Source organism: Eumetopias jubatus, unplaced genomic scaffold (assembly GCF_037043125.1).
Source record: "Eumetopias jubatus isolate StellerSeaLion01/CBP00866 unplaced genomic scaffold, mEumJub1_p1.0 scaffold_10, whole genome shotgun sequence".
Classification (NCBI taxonomy): domain Eukaryota; kingdom Metazoa; phylum Chordata; class Mammalia; order Carnivora; family Otariidae; genus Eumetopias; species Eumetopias jubatus.
The window spans coordinates 126,320,669-126,343,673 of record NW_028274816.1 but is presented as its reverse complement, the minus strand read 5'-3'; the positions used below and the strand labels follow the sequence as shown (position 1 = coordinate 126,343,673).

The 23,005-nt window shown below is 37.0% G+C and overlaps 1 protein-coding gene across 1 annotated transcript in view; it reads right to left on the bottom strand.

Moving 5' to 3' along the window:
* Positions 1-5,145: 5,145 nt before the first annotated feature.
* Positions 5,146-23,005, bottom strand: part of CPD (carboxypeptidase D) — a 66,814-nt gene continuing 48,954 nt past the window's right edge. The window contains exons 12-21 of the mRNA XM_028109097.2: positions 22,441-22,764; positions 20,462-20,657; positions 17,214-17,349; positions 16,148-16,279; positions 15,260-15,355; positions 15,093-15,157; positions 11,481-11,612; positions 10,752-10,937; positions 10,014-10,113; positions 5,146-8,311 (exon numbers count right to left, since the gene is read on the bottom strand). Of these exons, the coding sequence (XP_027964898.1) occupies positions 8,085-8,311; positions 10,014-10,113; positions 10,752-10,937; positions 11,481-11,612; positions 15,093-15,157; positions 15,260-15,355; positions 16,148-16,279; positions 17,214-17,349; positions 20,462-20,657; positions 22,441-22,764 (1,594 nt within the window). The 3' untranslated portion in view covers positions 5,146-8,084. The remainder of the gene's footprint in view (positions 8,312-10,013; positions 10,114-10,751; positions 10,938-11,480; positions 11,613-15,092; positions 15,158-15,259; positions 15,356-16,147; positions 16,280-17,213; positions 17,350-20,461; positions 20,658-22,440; positions 22,765-23,005) is intronic.

Below are 23,005 nucleotides of genomic sequence, written 5' to 3'. Positions count from 1 at the left end.
CTCTTCCATCAAGCTAGTGAAATTCAGGCACTTTAGTGGTTTTTTTGTGGGTTTGTTTTGGTGATCGGGAGGGGCTGTAAGTGCTCCAATTTTGCAATACTCATCTATCTTGCAAGACTCTTAAATTTCCCTCTTTGCTGCTTTTCTTTCTCATCACCTAATTGTCAAAGGGTGCTTCTCCTTTTTTACTTTTTTCCTTCACCAGAAGCTGTGTTTCAGTGCTGTCCCTTCAAATCATGCCTGCCCCCTGTGAATTGTGCTCACTTTGAAGCCCCTTGCCTATAGTTTGTGCTCTGATCTACTTGGACATGTTTTTAGACTCAGATTGAAGACGGACTTGGTCTTTCTGGCGGTAGTTACAGACTAACGTCTGCAATGCCCTTGCACAGGCATCCTCCTTCTTTCTTGCAGTTGATCTCCGTCTGCCTTTGCTCCACAAAGCCTTGCACTGGGGTGGTGCTGGAGCAGGCATATGAGAGTACATGCTAAGATTTGGGGATTTTTCTCATTTTATTCAGGTAGTTTGACATTTCAAAATTCTCCGACTTCAAGTTACGCTGAGACTGTGGCTTTTGTGTAGGTTTACTTTTTCCTTCTTGTTCTTTGCATTATTTTGCAATGAAATATTGGGAAACAGGTAGCTTAGGTTGCCACCAATGACTTCAGTTATCTGGAAGTTCACCTTTATTCTTGAACGGTATGTTCAATATAGAATTCTATGTTGGAAGCTATTTAATGTTTTACCCAGCACTTTCAAAGTATAATTTTTACTGTACTGTGGTTTACATGGTTGGGAGTGAGTCTAATCTTTTAGTCTAACTGCTAATTTTTTGAAGTTAATTTATTTTCTTTCTGACCGCTTTTTTTTTTCTGTCTTTGGTGCTCAGCAGTTTCACTGACATGTCTAGCTGTGGGTGTTTACTTTTTCTTACTTAGAATTGAGTTTCTTTAATCTATAGATACCATTTATCGATTTGGGAAAATTCTGCATCGTCTCAAAAAATTTCTTATGCTCCATTCTTTCCTTTCTATAACTCTGATGATCAAACATGTATTAGTCTTATGTTAAGTCCACACTTTTACCTCACCTTCCTATTTTCTACCTTTTTGTCTCTGTGCTGCATAAGAGAGTTTCTTTGGGTCTGTTTTGAGGTTCACTGCTTCTCTGTGTCCAATCTGCCATTGTGACTGTGTGCATTCTAACTTCTGTACTTTCATTTCTGGAAGTTCTATTATTTTATAGTTCCCTGTAATAGTCTTAGGCTTATCTTTTATTCTTTGAAAACAGTAAGTATATTTGTTTTACAGTGTCTGATAATGTCAACACCTGAAACTTGTATAGGACTTCTTTACTGCTTTCTTATTGGTGGTGTCTTATTTCTCTACATGCTTGGTTATCTTTGCCTGTGTTTGGTCATTGCAAAATCATGAGGTCTCCACCAAATCTAGGATGGAAATACCTTCCACTAGAGAAGAACTGAGTTTAACTCAGTTACCTAGAGGTATCACTACATGGCTTGACACCTGGATCACCTAGGCTATGCATGCGTGGCTAGATTCTAGACACAATATTTGCTGTGCCCAGTCTCTTTCAAATGTGTTCCATTCAAGTCCTGCTGAATAGAAAACTATATATACAATCCTTCCCCTGTTGCCCTCCCAACACCCACATCCTCCAAATAAAAACCCAGTGCCAACTCTATATTATCTTTGCAAATTTTCTGTAAATCTAAAACTATTCTAAAATTATTTTCTAAAAAAATCCAGTTGTCCAATTCAGCCATTATCATAAACAGCTCACTCGCCACCTATCCCATTCCTTATTTGTAGGATCAATTCTTATGGGCACCTCATATCTTTCAAACGCTAAATCAAAAGCCTGTTTGATCTTGAACTCTACTGGAATCATATAAAACCTAGTTAAGTGCCAATAATAATTATAAACATTAGAATAACTCAAATACTCAAAAACAGTAGTGGTTCGGATCTAGCAATCTAGATCTCTCCCCATGACCCCTTTGCTTTGGCTCAATCTCAATGACAATCACAGAATGTAATCCATGTTACAAGAATTTCTATTTGATCTACAATCTCTTTCTACATGTTCCATCTTAAATTTCTACTGCTACTATTTTCCCCCTACAGCTTCGATTGCATCACAGCCCCTTTATATTGCTCGTAATTGAATCCATAAATTGTCTCTCCTTATTTTGAGGTGTCCGTCTCAATATACTCCCACTTCCAATTACCATACTTTCAATCTTCTCAGCCTTCTGTCTTCAATCTTGTCCAGGCTGGCCTCTAAACTTGGACAACTTTCTGCTCCAATTCTTGCTTGCCTTGTCTACATTTGTTTATACAGTTAATAGGGAATAGAATTCCATCTGACTTCAGACAAAATGCATAAGTAACATGCTTGTTTTTAACATTTACTGATTAATGTAGGTGGAAATTGTGCTATTAAAATTAAAGTTGGGAGGCGCCTGGGTGGCTCAGTTGTTAAGCGTCTGCCTTCAGCTCAGGTCATGATCCCGGGGTCCTGGGATCGAGCCCCACATCGAGCCCCGCATCGGGCTTCCTGCTCAGCAGGAAGCCTGCTTTTCCCTTTCCCACTCCCCCTGCTTGTGTTCCCTTTCTTGCTGTCTCTCTCTGTCAAATAAATAAATAAAATCTTAAAAAAAAATTTAAAAAATAAAGTTAAAGTTGGGCTTTATATGCTGATTTCATTGCTTTTAAGTTGTGGGTAATAACTGAGGTATTTATCTGAGGTCTGCAATGAACAGCATACGATCAGTTGGCATTCTAGCTGCAGGTGAGAATAAGAGATGAAGCCCTAACACAATGGCATTTATTCATAACTGAATAGTGTTAGCACTGAGCATCATGCGTAATTGCTGAGAACAATCAGCTTCTAGAAACCTGAAAAATGAAACATAATTGATAGATCACCACTTATAATACAAACCAAAAGGTTCTTGATCAGTTATGAGAAAACTCCTGACAAAAATTCAGGAAAATATTTCAAACATTGAGGGGAAAAGAACCATTATTACTATTCAGACTTCCTGCCGCAGGTAAGTAAGGCTCTTTTCACTGAATAGGCATAAATACAATCTAATTTCATTTAAAAACAAATACGAAGCATTTGGCACAATTCTAAAAACTTCACTGCCATGCTATAGACAATCTATGGGACTACATAACGGAACATTTCATAGCTCTTTATTTTTGTTTTTTAGTATTCATGCGTAGGGATTTCTTCTAAATTAAAATGACGACCTGTAAACAGATCTTTGTTTGTTCATATATTTGATACCTTTCTTTCTTCTTTCAAAAGATCAGAAAACAGCAAATGAAGGAAAATGATGCTGGTTACCATGGGCATTCAATTCTGAGTCAAGGATTATATCAATACAATCCTATTGGGTATTATTCCTTAACTAGTAGAGAAAGTAAGACTTAGAGAACGTGAAGAAACCTGTACAATGCAAGGTCACAAAGGAAGCAAGTGGGAGAGCCGAGAATCAATCACAGATTGGGCCAACTCCAATGTCCGTGTTCCAATCTCCATGTTATAGTTCCCCTCCGGCAGAGATGTTCTTTTTAGAGGAACCAACCACTATGGAAGTACAGCTTTATTCTCATTTCTATTTCTCTGGTCTGGACTATGAGTTCCTTGTCAGCAGAGCCCATCTTTTTACGTAACTTCACTTTCCCTGTTCCTATTGGACCAGCAGTATCAACAAAAACTCAAAGGGGATGGTGAATTCATCACCACTGTGCCTAACGCTGTAGGACACATTATAGAATGTGTCTTATTTGGAAAAAGGACAAAATTTTTAACAAACAAGTTTGAAATGTGCACATAAACTTTTCAATGGCCAGTTTTGTGGTGTTTGTTGTGGAGTGATTGGACATGTAACAATCCAGCTGAGCCACAGACAGAAAGAACTCTGGCTACTATATGATGTGATTATTTCAGAAACAGCTTTCTTTTGAGTCAATTCATGAAGACAAAAACACTCTACAGGTGACACTCTGTACTCCTAGCCTGGTACTATTTTTCCCCTAGTACAGGTAGGAAAACGAAATACATAACTTTCAAATCGAGACAATAGTTTTTTCTTGTCTATTGCTTCTGAAAAAAGATTATGAGACAAAACACAAAGAAAGACAAACATCATAAAATAACTTTTATACAGGATTAGTAGATCTGTTTACATATAAAAAACAGAAAGGACCTCGTTACAATTAGATTTCACATAAATTACACAGATTGACTTTTTAAAACTACTATTCAACTTCATTTAAAGTCCTTTTTAAAAATTTCATTTTGAAGGCACAGTGCATGAAATAAACCAAAGACTGAAGCACTTGAGATGAATGAGTGTTGGGCACCTCATATAAATAGCTATAGAATTGTTCTGGAGCCTGGGAATGTCACTCTGAAAAAATGGAGAGGTGAAAAGTTGATTTTTACTCTGAGCATAAAAAAATACCATTATGTCATACCTCCAGAAAATCTGCAGCATGGCCAGCATAGAATGTAGCTAGTACATTCATGTTATGCCATTTATACAAGTCATAATCATACATATTTACATAATTTATATCCAATTGCCTTAAAATGAAAGCCTATTTTCAAATTTCATAATATGTTCTGTCTAATCAAAATCAACTAGGACAATATTCTGAAAATCAGGTGGAATATTAATTATTGCTAAAGATTGGAGAAATGGGTGTTGGGAGATGTTTCTTTATGAACTGGAAATCCATGTTTAGTTGACATTAATCAAAGGCCCTAATCACCCCAAAGAATATGCTATAGTTAAAACAAATCAGAAACTCAAAGAATTACCAAAAAGTTGCTAGATAGAAAGTCACTGAACATCAACCACAGCGGAATTTTTTGTAGTAACAATAAAGTTGCTATTTTTAAAAACAATTCTACCAGAGAACCATAGGCAGGGCACCATCACAGCATTCATAGCCAAGAAGCTTTTAATACAGCAGGGACAAAACCTGGCAACAAGTGCATTTCTGGCAACAAGAAGAGAAAACTATTTACTACTGAGAATAAATGGAAATGGAGGAGCAGGTCATGGTTACTGAGTAACCTGGTATTAGCTCAGAAACACAATAAGCTCAGGCATTAAGGACTACCTTTTATTTATTTGTCAAATCATAATTATTTTTAAGTTCAATATCATTAATTCAGCAAATCCATCCAGGTGAAAGTTACCAAAGATTAACCAATCAATTGCACTGGGCCAAATACACATTATGTTTCCTTTCTGGAGGATGACAGAGTCCCCAGGCAAATTCCCTCCAGTGAGAATTGCAAGTATTCCTCAACTGGACAGGATCCCAAACACTAAGCAAGTGTTCAGCAAAATACATCAAAACCAAAAGGTCTCTCCCTCTGAAATTAACGAGTTCTTATCAAACTGCATAACCAGTGCAAGTACATTTACACAGGCAGACACTTTGAAAATTACCTACTCAATCACTTTGCTTTTATTAAGGAGCTGGGAAGGAAGAAGGCTTACAAACTGATCACCAGGACAAAAAACATGCCTTGTGAGTAAAGAAAGGCACAACTCAGATTTGGGCAAATTCTTAATACTGTGATACTTACTTGCCTCCATGACTCCAAGGAAATGGAAAGTCTCTAGGAGAAACACCGAAGAAATGCATTCCCCATTCCATATGGCTTCAATGCCTTAAGCGGTTAATGCATTGGATTTATTTATTAATGGATCTAAGATTAGATCCACAAATAAAAGACAAAGCAGGGCTGAGAACACAATCTTAGTAGTCATGATCCTATACATTCATGTTCATAGCTAACACAGGCTGAGAAGGTCTTATTTTCCAGAGCAATGCATGATTTAGAAACTCATTAAAGATTCAAGATTTATAGCAGAATTTGGTTTTACTTTCAGGAAAAGTTACTAAAAGAACTATTTGTATGTTCATTTCTAAAAAAAATTGTATACATGCTTAAAGACATGGACTCCAGCCACTGTGATGAACAGTTAAAGACATGGTTAATTCAAAAGAGAAATGAATTTAAAAGGCACCCTCTAGTGAAGGCCAATGTTAATAAAGTAAAGACTGTCACATCAACTTTGTTTCATTTCTATCTGCAATGTCCCAAGCAGGGCCAGCCACTCAGCCCTTTGTTGGTTTTGACTTTGCACTCTTAAAAGTAAAGCTAAAAAGAGCAATGCCACCACATCACCCCCTTAAAGAAAATGTAAAGTTTTATTAGAAGACATTAAATCATGTCTATTTCATTAAGTATTAGCTGTGTATGTGGTGGGGTGAGAGTGGGTGGCAAGGGCTCAAAATTTAGAGTTGTTAATAACAGCATTAATAACAGAATGGCTTAACCTTGAACCACCCAAATTTATCACAGATACTCACTAACAAATGTCATGATCTCATTATTCCTGCTAAACCAAATCTCTTTATATAAAGCCACTTTGGGCACACTCCTCACAAAACTTGGAATGACCTACACGGGTGGTAAACCACTCCACATGAAGGCTTTGGGATGACTGATACATTAATGAATATAGAATACAATTTGAAAAGATGAGAGCAAGTTTTTTGATCCCCTGATTTAGTACAAATTCAGCAGCAACTTGGCCATTAAAAACATTCAAAGGTATTAAACCATTAGATCATTGGTAAGACTCATACTTACAAAAAGCATCAATTCCATTGAAAAGCATGGTATGACAGACATAGTAAAAGAAAATCGTTCAGGTTATTTGCAATAACCTGAGTGGCAGTGAAGATGATACTTTCTCACCATAGTGTTATAGAACACGGTAGTCCATAGTTTACTTTTTTTTTTAATGGAGGGAGCCATATTTAAATGCTTTCAATTGAACTTCTAACAAAACTGGTTGATCAAAAAGAGACTGTCAAATGAAACATTAGGACAAAGAACCCAATCACTTGCAGAGGCCTCTATGAATAAGACTGGCCAAGCTATTTCAATAACAGTAGGATATCCGTAGGCTTGAACTGGAGCATGAACTGTAGATATTTTGTGTTCAAATGTCTGTTAAAGAATGTTCAAGTAGGTCTCTTCCACACTTCCAGATATTTTCAGTAGAATTCAGATCGTGTATATTGCCGGGTCATCTGAAAGCCATAAGTGTACAACACAGAAAAAGGTTCAAATTTAGGAAATATGAATTAGGCATTCCTAGAATAAACTAGTGCTTCACAGATAAAAAGCAGCAGCACCTGTGGGATTTTTAAAAGTTGAAAGATATGCGACACAAGTTTTAGCTTTTGGTAGATCTCCCTCTCAGTTCTATTCAAATGGACATTTAGATCTTTTACAACAAAGTCAACAAGTTCTCCCTTAAAATGGGGGTATTTAGAACTTTGCTAAACCTTATAAGAGAGGTAGTGAAATCCTGCTTAGAGCATAGCCCACCAGTTCTGATCTAACCTTGGAACAAGTATAAATGCCAAACGCGGAAGCCCATTTATTCATTTCCTAATGTTATATATATTTAAAAATCAATCCAGCCTCCATTAAACCTGAATGATAAGAGAAAACTCCAGCTATTTAATAACTAGAGGAAAGTACTTCTCAGTAGGTTGAGAAAACCTTGAGTTTTTAAAGCTTTATGTCAGATTCTGACTGCTGTCCCTGCCTAAATGTTTCTGGATTCTTTTGGCCATTTAAAATAAAGAGAAAAAGCTAAAGCCACTAGAAAACACCTGATGTGCAAAATATAACATCCACTAGTTGGCTTTATGCAGTTATAACACAAGCTCCAAACAGCTCATCTTAAATTAAAAAGAAAAACAAAGTGGCTGTCCCATTTCTGCTGCATAAATAGAAAGCAGATCTTTTTTTTTTTTTTAAGGTAAGAGTACTTAAAGGAGGGGAAGTTCAAAACTGCCAGCCAAATTCAGAGAATACAAATTTAGCAAGTTAACTTCCCAAAGCTCTTTGAAGAAGCAAGAGAGTCTCTCTTCTTAATGCAGTGTCTCCCAAAAGGAACTGTAATTTTGCTTGGTACTTATGCTGGGAGATGTGCGAAGTCTGTGTTTCAATGTTTGCTAGAATATAACGTTTCCTCTTCAGTGTCCGTTTCATCCTGGAACTCATGGCTTAAGAGGGACTTCTTGGAGCCTGTTGACATCATGCGAATTTCATCTTCATACTCATCATGATGCTGCCTGAGCCGATGAAAGCCATCCTTGTGTCTGTTAGACTTGATTGAGCAGATGCACCAAATAATGCAAGCTGTTAGGATCAATGCTGACATGGTGGCGCCTGCCAAACAAAATCACCATGTGAGTGGTGTTCCACTTTGAGAATATAAATAAGCTACTTACAATGACACTTTCTATGATATGCCCTTTATTTATTTTATTTTTATTTCATGCACTTAGAAACAACTTTTATTATTACACAGGCAGTACATGTTTACTATGCAGAATTAGAAAAATACAGATAAGCAAAAACACCAAAACCCCAAACCAAAACACATCACATCTCCATTAACCAGAGATCATTTTTAACAACTCTCGTGAATATTTTTCCAGAGCTTTCTTCCTGCATATGTACGTATATGCATATTTTTCTTTTACCACAATGAAACCAAACTATCTACTATCCTACAACTGGCTCTGTATCAGTGACTTCTATGGATCCTTTCCAGTAAGTTTTACCTCAACCCAAACCTCTCATTTATTCAAAATAATTTATACATAGGTTATCAAAATAAGAGTCTTAGTAACAGAAAATAATAAACCCATAATAAAAATTAAGTTCATGACAGCAAATGGGTGGGAAAGCCAGATTTAAACCACTGCTGACTCCTAGCTCCTATGTTTCTCATCACTAAGTTATTCACCCTTTATCTGGTTCAAGCTAATACTCTTTACTTTAAACACCCCACAACAGACTCTATGATTTGACCATGTTTCCAATATACCATTCTCTATCAACTAAGAATCTCTCCCCCACACACCCTATAATTAAACTTGGTTATTTTGGTCAAGTCCAAATTGCACTTAGAAATGAACCAAGGGGGGGAAATCGGAGGGGGAGACGAACCATGAGAGACGATGAACTCTGAGAAACAAACTGAGGGTTCTAGAGGGGAGGGGGGTGGGGGGATGGGTTAGCCCGATGATGGGTATTAAAGAGGGCATGTTTTGCATGGAGCACTGGGTGTTATGCACAAACAATGAATTATGGAACACTACATCAAAAACTAATGATGTAATGTATGGTGATTAACATAACATAATAAAATAAAAAAAAAAGAAATGAACCAAGGTTCTCTGTGTCAAAAAGATACAATACAACAGAGCACTTATTATTTTACCACATTTTTTTCCTTTCTAATCTTTCAGTAATTCAAGCTATGGCACAAATTAATCCTGTAGAAAACAAATATTTCCTCTTTCCATGATCTTAAAAAAATAGACTATAAGTCAAAGTCCAAGGGACTTAAGATCTTAATATAAAGCAAATGATTCATTTAGTCAACAACTCTTCATTAAGACCCACTACATGCCAGCCATGGTCCTAGGTGCTGGAGATGTAGATAAACTCCCTGTCCTCTCAGAGTGTTTATGTTTTAGTGGGAAAGATCAAATATAGAAAAGTAAGTGACTAAATATATAATACAATGTTAAGTGGGGTGGAGAGAGTGACAGGGGTGCTATTTTAGCTAGGGTGATCAGGGAAGGCCTCTCTGTCGAGGTGACATTTGAGTACAGACCCGAAAATGTGAGGGAGGAAGCCATGAGAATATATGGGAGACCAGTATTAGAAGAAAAGTGATTAGCTTCAAGTGATGGGGAGGTGATCTACTCTCAAACTAAAATGTCAGAACTGGCTTTATTTATTTTTTATTTTTTTCAAGTTTTTATTTAAATTCTACTTAGTTAACATATAGTACAATATTGGTTTCAGGAACAGAACTGGTTTTAACTTCAACTACCGAAAATTTAAATTTCTTTACCTGATACAGTTACCACAAGCTCCCTTGGCAAACCAAATATCCGGTTATCTGTGTCAAAGACTATTACCACAGAACTAGCTGCATCATGATGCACAAAAACCTAGAGAAATAAAGTGCAAGAATCATGAAAAAGTTTACTTTTCATACAATATACAACTTTTCATACAGTATAAAGTGCAAGAATGTAAAGTGCAAGAATTTCATACAATATACAACTTTTCATATAATATAAAGTGCAAAAATTATGAAAAAGTTTACTTTTTTTTTTTTTAAAGATTTTATTTACTTACTTGACAGAGAGAAACACAGCGAGAAGGGAACACAAGCAGGGGGAGTGGGAGAGGGAGAAGCAGGCTTCCTGTCGAGCAGGGAGCCCGATGCAGGGCTCGATCCCAGGACTCTGGGATCATGACCTGAGCCAAAGGCAGACGCTTAATGACTGAGCCACCCAGGTGCCCCAAAAGTTTACTTTTGATACAACTTTTCATACGATATACTTAAGGTATATCGTATCCCAGAAATACTCCTAAGGCCTTTATACTAAACCAAGGAGAGGGGTCATTGTCCTCAGAAGTATACAAAATGGTATAAAAATTTCCCTTTTGTTGCTGAAGGAAAGATATCATAATCAAGAGCTGGTTACACATCTTATTTCTTCGTCACAAGAGTTTCAAAATAAAATGGAAATACTATTAAGATTAAGAATTTACATGATACTACTAAGCTTGACTTTCTTACCTGGGAATGTTGTTGCTGATACCCATCAGCGATGGCATTGATGTTATGGACGCCTGGGGCTAACAGCACATGGAAATAGCCTCCTTCTTTTGTGTGCACCTTTATTCCCTCATTGAGTACAATGACTGCTTTAGAAATTGGCTTTCCAGTTTTATCTTTAACAAAACCATGGACTCCCTTGTGAACCTGTAAAAAATATTCAAAGTATAAATTTGTTTCCAGATATTCTCAGGGCAATAGCTTGAGCCATGACAAAAACAATGAACAAACGAAGCCACAACAACCCCCCCCCCCACCCATAAAACTGGCTTGTTGGTCCTTCCCCACTGACTCTGGCCTCGTTTGCTACTCATTCCTTGCTTCGGAGCACAGAGCTAGAATGAGGGAAAAAAAGAACTCTGATACAGTCAAAGCCTGAAGTGTTAGCACCCAAACCTTCTGATGTCTTGAAGGTTTCCTTTCCACCATAGTACACTCTCTCTGCATGATATTCAAACGGAAAAATGTGCAACACCTCACAGGATTAAATCACCTCCATTACAGCAGATTCCAGATATGTGAAATCATGGCACCTATTTAAGGTGATAGAAATTCAACAAAACTCTTTCCATATACATTTTAAAAAATAAGAATATAAATTATTGGTAAAAGATTAAGAAAATGTTTTGATAAAGCTTTTCGTTGAACATACTGCTGGGATTCGCTCCTAGTTAGAAGGGAAAGGCTCACCTCCACCAACATGCTAAGGAGAGACTTCTTATTTTCTGCCCACAAGGAAGGCAGCTGTGCCGCACTAGGAAAGTAGCAGCAGCTTGTGTATACTGTGATTTCCGGGCAGTGGCCATAGGTGACACTGTAATCCTGCAATATAAAATTCAAAGACAGATGTAGAAAAAGTAATAAATAAAAGTAAGAATGAGGCTATGTCATCCAACGAATGGAATAGAAAGAAAACCTGGGGGATATAAACCAAGAATCGGTAGAGCATTTTATAGCCAATACAAATGAACCACTCAGTAGTATAATCAGTCACAAACATGGCTCTTGCTAAGAGAGTCCTTGGGACCAGAGACTAGGTCCAATCCATTTCTGTAATCTCCAGGGCTTGCCACGGCGGCTGGCAGGTAGAGGGGCTTTATTAGGGTTTGTTGAATAAGTGAGTTAATAAATAAGTGCATGTGGATGGGCAGCTTCCTTCGTGACTCCGGAACTTCACAGCTGTTCCTGGAGCCTGGAGGCAGAAGCTCGAGCGCCTGCCCTCTTGACACCTTCGCCCTGCTGGGGACAGCAGCCACTGCCTCCCGGAGAGCAATTCTCCAGGCACCGGAACTGCTTGTATGGACGAGTTCCAAAACCTAACTTACCACCTCCCCCTGCCCACCCCAAACCTGTCCTTTTTCCTTATTCAGTAAATGGTATTAACTCATGTTCTCACACAGACATGAAATCTCTTGTCTTTGACTTCAGTTTCTCACCATCATCCATAATTTGCCAAATCCTGTCATTTCCACCTCTGCAATACCGCTGTGACTTCATCCCTTGACTCCATTCCCATTGTCGCCACCCTAATCCAGGCCCTCATCATTTCTTGTCTAGGCTACTCTACACTGGTCTCCCTGTGCCACAGTCTCTCCTTCCTCCAAACTATCTTAACCCATTGCTGAGAGATTAATTTTTCCACAGCACAGTTCCAATCATGTTACTATATATCTGCTCAAAACCTTCAGTGGCTTCCCATTCCTTACTAAAACAAAAGTATTCAGAGCCCCAAACTCTCTTTCCATTCTTGTCTTCTGCTGCTCTCCATTACATCTCCTGTTCTAACTAAACTAGAATGCTTATTTGACCTCTGCCCATACTGCTTTTTCTTTCTGGAATGTTTTGCCTCACCATCTCTACATCCCAAATGCCATTTCCTCTATGAAGAGAAGACTGTATCTCTGACTAGGTGTAATCTTTTCTGTCTTTAATTTCTCATGGCACACTGAGAGTTGCTCTCCCTGAGGTCAAATCAATTAATTCTGTAACATAGTTATTTGTACAGTGGGATAGGAAATACATTTTATTTATCACTAGCAGAGTAAAGTGCCCCACACGTAGTAAGTTCTTAGTAAATAAAGGAGGGAAGGCAGGCAGAGATGAGAATGAGGTCAAATTTCTAGTTGCACATGTTAATGAAATGATGAGCTAACCACCCACTTGCTAACAACTCCTTACTAATTTGAAGTGGATGGACAACAACTCCTCACTAATTTGAAGTGGATGGACAACCAATTAAAATATTATCAGAAAGAAATTAAAGAAGACCTAAGTAAATGGAAAGACATAACTGAGTTCATGAAGAGGGAGACAATATTATTGAGATGTCAATATAACCCAAAGTGATCTACAGATTCAACAAAACCCTTAACAAAATTCCAACAGCATTTTTTGAAAAGGAAGACAGAAAGACAGGAAGACAGAAAGAAAGAGACAGATGGAAAGAAAGAAAGAAAGAAAGACCTCAATTCAAATGGAATTGCAAGGAGTCTTGAAAAGCCAAGAACAACCTTGAAAAATAAAAAGGTTGGAGTACTCACACTTATTAATTTCAAAACTTACCACAAAGCTACAGCAATCAAACAGGGATATTGGGAGAAGAACAGATATAAATACCAATGAAATAGAATTGAGAGCCCAGAAAAAACCCCATACATCTCTGGTCAACTGATTTTTGACAAGGGTGCCAAGACCACTCAATGCAGGAAAAAACGAAGTTGAACTCCTACTTCCCATCATATACAAAAATCAGCTTAAGATGTATCAATGACCTAAATACAACAGCTAAACACATAAAACTCATAGAAGAAGGGCGCCTGGGTGGCTCAGTTGGTTGAGCGGCTGCCTTCGGGTCGGGTCATGATCCTGGAGTCCCGGGATCGAGTCCCACATTGGGCTCCCTGATCAGCAGGGAGTCTGCTGCTCCCTCTGATCCTCCCCCACTCATGCTATCTCATTCTCTCTTTCAAATAAATAAATAAAATCTTAAAAAAAAAAACTCATAGAAGAAAACATGGAGGTAAATCTTCATGACCTTGGATTTGGCTATAAATTCTTAGATATGACAACAAGAGCATGAGCAGCAAAAGAAAAAAAACAGATAAATTTGACTTCATCAAAATTAAAAACTTTTGTGCATCAAAGGGCATTATTAAGAAAGTGAAATGACAACCTACAGAATGGGAGAAGCTATTGGCAAATCAAACAAATGGTAAGTGTTTAACATCCAAAATAAATACAGAATTCTTATAACCCAACAACAAAAAGACAAGCAACCCAATTTAAAAATAGGCCAATAGGCAATGGAATAAAAATAAATACATAAATAAAACAGGCAATGGAGAAACAGACATTTCTCCAAAGAAAATATACAAATGGTCAATAAGCACATGAAAAGATGCTCAACATTATTAGTCTTCAGGGAAATGCAAATCAAAACTACAATGAATTAGCACTTCACACCTGCTATATAAAAAGAAAAATAACAAGTGTTGGTGAGGATGTGGAAAAATCGGAACCCTCATAGACTGTTGGTGGGAATGTAAAACAGTTTAGCTGCTGTGAAAACCAGTTTGTTGGTTCCTCAAAAAGCTAAACATAGAATTCGGACATGACCAGCAATTCCACATCTAGGTAAGCAACCCCAAAGAATGGAAAACAAGGGTTCAAACTTACAATTGTACACAAATGTTCATTGCCTGTTATTCTCAATAGCCAAAAGGCAGACACAACTTAAGTGTCCATCAACAGATGAACTGATAAACAAAATGTGATATACATACAATAGAACATTACTCAGCCATAAAAAGGACTAGAGTACTGATACAGGCTAACAAAATAGATAAACCCTGAAAACATTACGCTAAGTGAAAGAAGCCAGGCACAAAAGGACAAATATTGTATGATTCCGCTTACAAGAAATATCTAGAGTAGGCAAAAACATAGACCCAGAAAGTAAAGAGGTTACCAGGAGTTGGGGCTTACCAGCAGAATCAGGAGTTATTGCTTAGCAGATGCAGAGTTTCTCTTTGGGGTGATAAAAAAGCTTTGGAAATAGATGGCTTAGAATGATGATGATTGCACAACACTTAAATGTAATTAATGTCACTGAATTGTACAAAAATGATTACAATGGCAAAACAAAAAACAACAAAAAAATGCTGTCGGAGGTTGAAGGCTGTCTTGTCAAGAAAGCCATGAAGCAGATGTCATTCACTTTGGTTATATCAGAAAAGTGACCTATTCTGTCGCTCAATGGCCAATAATTACAATTCTATTCTCACTGTATTCTATAGAGCATACCTTCATGCTGCCCAGGTGACTATGCCATTCTGCTCCACGCATTACACCTCCTGGGATATTCTCATCTATAAAAGCATCAAGAGATACAGGATCAACAAGACCTTAAGGTAAGACACCCTCTATCCCCAAAAGCAGCAACAATAACAAGGGGTATGGAAAATACCTACCTGATTTATTTGGGCAACTGGGCTGCCCCATGTGCATGGATGGATGGTTATTTGCATAAAGAGATGCCAAATGCTTCAGAGTCTCTTTGTTTTCCACTATAAAAAGAAAAATTCAGAAGTTGGAGAAATCCAAAAGATTTTACTCCAAGTTCAACTTCATGGATACAAAAGTCATCTTTTTCTCCTTCTAGTAAATCTTATACCCCACTGAAGTTTATCGAGGAGTTGTTATAATTAACTACACGGTTCTTTTTACCCAGGATAATCAGACAAAGAAGATCTACATCTTCCTTATATTAAAAGGTAATAATGGTTAGTTTACACAAGAGCTTACCACACTAAAATACAAACTTGCTTTGGTTTTACATTTTAGGGCAATTGTGGCCTAATGACAATATTTCTTTTAGGCTGCACTGAAAACAACACAAATTCCATATACAATGGTCCCAGAGAGATTCAACAAGCAATTGTTAATCTCATCTTAAGTGCAACCAGTCAGTCAAGGTTTAACGCAGGGGAGGGCAATTCTGTATTGTTAATATTTGGTTACATATAATAATGAGTTTCTTGAGGTAGGCATTGTGTCTTATTCACTTTTGCATTCCCAATGTCTACAGACATAATAATTGTTCAATAAATGCTTGTGAACTAAACTGAACAAATGTGACAAGATGGCTACATGCAATAAAGCTAGCTCATCTTTAGATCTGACCTCTCTCCTCCAAGTAACTAAGCTGTTGATATATGTACAGTCTTCCTAGGTTGGTTATTTGCTCATGGAGTGTGCGCAAATGCTCACGATTTTTAAAAAATTTAGAAGGGACATTACTTAATTGGAATTTCCTATCTAAGCTTGAATACTATATAATAAACTGACATTCTACATACCTGTTTGTACTGGTTTGTCATATGGGTATGTGACCAGCACTGAACCACCATCTAAAGCAACAGAAAGGCTGAAGTCCTGTTTTTGAATCAAATTTTCAATGATGGCTTTAGTCTCAGGCTGGGAGGCATTATCTAAAAAACATAAAAGTCAAACATAAAATATCAAGTATTAAAATTTTAGTATGAATAGCTAAGAAAATATTCTATACATGAACACAATCAGCAGCTAATTTAAAAAATCTGTATATAAATACTTTATTACTCCACAAGCCACTATTGCAACAGCATAAAAGATACACTCTAGAAGGCAGATTATCTTGAGTTTTATATACTTAAGATGATGTGTAAAGGTTAATGATCTAAGGAAATTAAAAAACATTCTTATCGGAAACAAAAAGGGATGGATATATCCTCTTTTAAAAAATAATATCGAGAATACATAACCTATCTTTGAAAGAAAATAAAGTTTTCAGAAATCAGGATGTTTTCTGTAGTGCTGTTTGCAAGAGCAAAAAATTAGAAAGAAATTAAATGTCCATTAGTAGGAAAATTGTTGAATAAACTAGACTGTTGACAGCATACTAAGATGTCATTAATAAGAATATGTTAGAGATCTATAGGTACTGAAATGGAAAGATATCAGTGATAATACTCAATGAAAAAAGTTGCAGAACAATATGTATAGTTGATGTATAGTTGATGATCCTATTTAAGTCAATAAGAAAGACTCCATCAAATCAATATACACATACACCGTGTCTGTGCACATGTGTACGTGTGTATACATGTATATGGGGGATAGAGAGAGAAAATATACCTATCTGTATGGCTAGTGATGGAACCCCTCCAATATTATTGATTGAATTTGTAAGAAAAAAACTTGAATTACTTTTACAAATGATAATGGAGAAAAATTTGACAAGTTTCTAGCTTGTCATTTATACCTTGTTTGTACAACCTAGAATGAAAGTAACCCCTTTACTCATCTACACAATCTATCAATCTCCTAGTAAAGAAAAATAAAATTACCTGCAAAGTACTTTAATGGTCTAAAAATTAGGCTTACTTGTGAAGTCTGTATCCAAGTCTTTGCCATGAGCATTTGTTTGTCCTCTCTTTGAAGTACAGTCTTTCTCTTGTGCCCTCTCTCGCCCATCTGGATTTAGAGAAGGGACAATCACAATTCTAGTCCTGTCAACCAGCTAAAACAGAAAGAGAGATCAGTTAGCTCTATGTGGAATCATAAGATACTCTGCCATGCCTCAAACAGAAAGTCTTTCTTGTTTTATTTTATTTTTTTTAAAAGATTTTATTTATTTATTTGACAGAGAGAGACAGCGAGAGAGGGAACACAAGCAGGGGGAGTGGGAGAGGGAGAAGCAGGCTTCCTGCTGAGCAGGGAGCCCGATGCGGGGCTCGATCCCAGGACCCTGGGATCATGACCTGAGCCAAAGGCAGTCGCTTAACCAACTGAGCCACCCAGGCGCCCCTCTGTTGTTGTTGTTTTAAAGATTTTATTTATTTATTTGAGAGAGAGCGAGAGAGAACATGAGTGGGGGGGGGGGCAGACGCTTGACAACTGAGCCACCCAGGTGCCCATCTTTCTTGTTTTAAACAGACTTAAAAGGTAGAACTAAAAATAGAGATAGACAGATAGATAGGTAGATAGAAAATTACAGATAGAAAATTCTCTCTTGCTCCAAATAAATTTAAAAAGAAATGAAAAATTACTGCACAACTAATAATCCTAGAGACCTCCTGATGACTTACAAAGGGATCAGAAACCACTGCCTACAGGCTAAATCCAGCCAGCTGCTTGCTATTGTTTTTTTTTTTAAAGATTTTATTTATTTATTTGAGAGAGAAAATGAGAGAGAGAGAGCACATGAGAGGGGGGAAAGTCAGAGGGAGAAGCAGACTCCCTGCTGAACAGGGAGCCCGATGCGGGACTCGATCCTGAGACTCCAGGATCATGGCCTGAGCCGAAGGCAGTCGCTTAACCAACTGAGCCACCCAGGCGCCCAGCTACTTGCTATTGTAAATAAAGTTTTATTGGCACACCACCACGCCCATTCATATGACTGTTTTTGTGCTGCAATGGCAAACTTGAATAGTTGTAACACAGAACAGCTGTCCCACAAGCCTAAAATATATACTATTTGTCCCTTTATAGAAAACGTTTGCTGACCACTGGCTCAGACCAATAATAATAGACTATATTTTCCAGACTAGAAACTGAAATTCATAGTCTAACAAACATCAGTGTATGTCTGGAAACAATGGGACAGAAAAGCTGAAATCAGCAAGAAAAATGAAGTAGATATTTGTCTTCCTCATAATAATTTTTCCTCTGGATAATCCATAGGCATCAATACCTACATATGCATCATTAACTAATTTCTGATATACTTCATCCTATATATTTCTGATAGTAAATCAGAATAAATGATGCCTGGCTTATTTATTCTGTTAAAATAGTCTATAGATTGAAAATATTGGAGACCCTAAATTCATTGGTTCTTAACTTTCTCCCCTGGGAGAGAGATTTTTTTCTAAAATGTACGTGCTTGGCCTTTGCTACAGGTCTCTGGGTATGTGTATATTTTCTTGAACTCGCCAGATAATTCTGACCCTTACTTATCTCAAAACAAATGGCAATCTAGAGTAAGATTACTAGCTCAAGCCTAATTAGACCAGTGAGGCAAATTCTCATAAACTAGAAGTTTTGAAATTCCTGGTAGGTATTTTACCTAGGACATATAGTCTCTTATAACCATAATATCAGTAGGTAGCAATATGGCCAAATAGTAGAATAACCTGAGGAGCTTTTATTTATTTGTTTGTTTGTTTGTTTGTTTGAGAGAGAGAGAGATAGCAAGAGAGAGAGCACAAGTGGGGAAGAAAGGGAGAAGCAGGCTCCCGGCTGAGCAGGGAGCACAATGCGGGACTTGATCCCAGGACCCTGGGACCACGACCTAAGCCAAAGGCAGACACTTAACCAACTGAGCCACCCAGACATCCCCTAAGGAGCTTTTTAAAGGAATATTGATGTCTTTGGGGATGGGGCCCAGGCATTGGTATTTTTAAAAACTTCCCAAATGTTTTTAATGTGTAGCCAGCCTTGAGAACCAGTATCCTAGATACTCTCATTTTTTAAGAAAAGAACAAAAAAATGTCCTTGGGATACTCCTTACAACTCACATTAAGTAATCAATACAATTTGCTTTGCTGAAAATGGTAAAGTAATTTTTGGCCAAAGTAAGTTCATCTTACCTAATCCCATAGGTGCTTTCTGATCCTAATCATGACTAAATTCTTCCCCAAATTTCTTTTAGGGGAGGCAGTATGGTAAAACAAAACAGCATAGACTTTAGAGTGAGACACACTTGGGTTTAAATCTCAGTTTTACCACATACTAGCTGTGTGACCTCCTGTAAGTTATCAAATATCTCTGCCTCAGTTCTTACATCTATGAAATGAAGATAACATAAATTGAGGATTAAATTATGATCCATGTAAAGTACTTGGTGTAAGCACCTGACACACAGTAGGTATTAAACAAATATTAGTTCCTTTCCCCTTTCCTAAAGTCTTTATAGACAGTGCCAATTAGTGAGTACTCTAGAAGGATGCACACTCTTTCCTTCCTTTTTCTAAGAAAACACAGAACTAGGTTACTCAATCATAAGTGACCAATCCTCTGGATCAAAGTTCTTTTCTGTAGTCATGGGTGGCTAAAGTAGACAATGCCACATTGCCTTTTCTAAAATCTCTTAGCAGTCAAGATGTCCAATAATTTTGAACTCCTTAAATGAAAAGAAAAACTATTTGTCTTCCAACTCATTTTCAATATAGTATCCTAATTATAAGTAACTAGCAATGGAAGTCCCTCAAGTTAGAATGTACAGAATTGGTTAGTAAAGACTGGAAGAGTAATTTCACTATTAAATAAAGGAGTAAAGGATTGAATGCAAATCTTTAGTATTTTTTCTTCTATGCCTCTTAATTACACACAAAGAAATATAACAGAAAGACACTATTAACAATGAGTATAGACAAAGACGGTCCGTTTTTAAAGTGGTAGTGCACTAAAAGTGCCTCTGTGTAAAATCCAACAGGAAATTAAAAAAAAAATTTAAAGTAAGCTCTAGGCCCAATGTGGGGCTTGAACTCACAACCCCGAGATCAAGAGTTATAGGTTCTACCGACTAAGCCAGCCAGGCGCCCCTAAAAAATTTTTTAATGGTGCATTGATCTCAATGTGTGACTGAGCTTCTTCCTTCTAAAGCATGTCAAAACAGGCTCTTCTCTTACTTGAGTAACAGCTGGGTTCTTTTTGTAGTTTAGGCAGAGAAATTCTGCCAGAGCCAAAAGTAGTTCAGTTCCAACTGGAGCATTTCCATGGATACCAGCAACAAAACGGATCTTTGGTTCTTCAGGCTCAGATATGTTGGGCTTATTGGAGATTTCGAGGGACCAAATGTGACGATATTCAGAGCTCTGTCCCAAACTTTCAAAAATCAGAAACAAAAAGAAGTAATCAAGCATTATGTTAACGTTGACATACAGATTTTTAAAAAAAGACATGAAAACAAACATCAAAAGCCTTTAAAAGTCTTTAAAGAATGAATCGTTGTGTCAGAAAATTAGTTTTCCTTGGCCAAAGAAAATCAAATACAAGTGAGATATTATCAGATTTAGGAAAGAGTATGACGTGGTTCACCATTCCTCCAAATTCAGTCATTCTCAGACCATCTTCACAATATTTGCCCTACCTTCTATAATCTTAATACTACTATTTAGCTAACATATGTTTTTTAAATTAACTCACTTAAGTTTTTTATTATGGAAGAATTTATATATACACAAATGTACAGAACCTTACTTTCTAAATGTAAATTAATTTACATAAATAAGATACTTTATACTTTACTTAATGTAATACTAGTATTGCAGCAAAAATCATTTAAAGTGTTGTGCTTGCTCAAGAGCTCTGAGCTTAAGGCCTGCTTTCTTTGATACAAAGGGAGATTTCCAAGAGTTATATAGAAAAAAATATTAGCATTAAATTGAGAAGGGTTAATAGAATAGAAAAATTATTGTTTTCCCATAGTTCTATTCAATGATACTTAGTGCCCATTGGTGGACCACCTAAAACTGTCTTGTGTCTCACCACTGGCAGGTGTTGCATTTTGGGGGAAAATACTTAACTAAAAAGTGCATCTTGAGTTGGAAGGTTAAAAAAACTTAAATGAACTAAGTAATGGATAGCAAAAATAATGTCCAATTTTTCGTTTATTTTAAAATAAGAAAGTCTGTAAGCTCTATACGGCACTAAGATGGACAATATTAAAACCTGAATTGGGCAGAAATATTCAAGAATCAGTTGAGGAAGAGAGGTAATTGGTATTTCCAAAGGAGATATCACTCTTTGCATCTAGAAACATTATAAACCAGTATTTGAGAAGCTAAATGTACTGGTAATATTAGAAGGACCAATGAAGAAAAATGAAGTAAAAATGTCAAAGGCTAGAAAATGTTCATTAGGTATGTGGTAGAGAACTAAAGTACAAAGCTCAGGGAAAAACGCAGAGTAAAGCCCACAATAGGCAGACAATAGGAATCAACAAATGAAGAAAATAATTTTCGAGTAACTGTAACAAGACCTAGAGAAGATTTACAATCAGGGAAAGTGAGGCAGAGCAGCCACAGAAAGTGAAGACAGGCTGGCTCAACATCAGTTTTACTTAAGCCAGTAGTGCATATTTTTCCAGGACCCTCAATCCCATACTGTCCCTAAGTCTTCGGGGAATAGCAACTGTGAATAGAGACTACAGTACACAAAATGACAGAAACCAGGCTTCCTTTTCATTTTGAAAAAAAAAGAATGATCCCTGACAGGTGAGCTAACAGTTCCAAATCTGTCCCTTGCCCTCAGCAAAATAAAACAAACTAAGTAACAGTCAGGACATGAATATGCAGCTGAGAAGTGGAGACTGTTTTTAATTCAGTCAAAGTAATCATCAGGAAGAGTAATTTTACAGTTCCAGGAGGCACAGACCATCCATTGCTAATCTAAAAAGTAATTCTCCTCCAATGTTCCTCATAAAATTCTTCAGAGTCAGTGTTAGAAAGATCTCTAAGCAATATCTGTTTCAAAACAAGTAAACTCCAATTCTCTCTATATGAAGCTCCCAAATAAATTGCAAGAACCATTCAACATGGCTTATGTTGAATGTAACTTCTTAAAAAAAAAAGGAAAGAAAGAAAAGCAGCAAGAGGGTAGCACTTACTTGGTGAGATTTGTGATGTGTGGGTAGTTCATCACAAGTCCTCTCAGAAACTCTGATAAGTCTTTGTACGAATGGTATCGATAAAGAGCCAGATTTGAGGAGGACCGTAACATGAGGCCTTCCAAACCGTTCTCAGCCGAAAGGTCTTTAATTAAAGTTTCAAACTCTTTAGTAGTTGGATCACTGACATCATCAGTGTTGGTGCTATCCCCCTTTCCTTTCTTTGATTCATTGCTTGAATCCGCTGAAGATCGAACAAGGGTGAAGTTGACCTGAATAGCACCCTCACTCTTCACAGTCACATTCTTGGTAACTGGATTATACCTGTAATAAAGGAGAGATCAGAGCCAGGCTTCTGCAGTGGGAATACCCAGGCCTTGGGGAAACAGAAGTCTGCAGAGGATACGTGAATCCTTGAGATCAATTCTCTGAGAGTCAAATATGTAACTTTGTGATACTTTATTATTTGTTTTAAACATTAATTAACAAAGAACAGACATGGGTAGACTGTAAAATGTGAATGAATTTTTAAGATTAAGTATATGATTACAAAAGAAAGTTCATA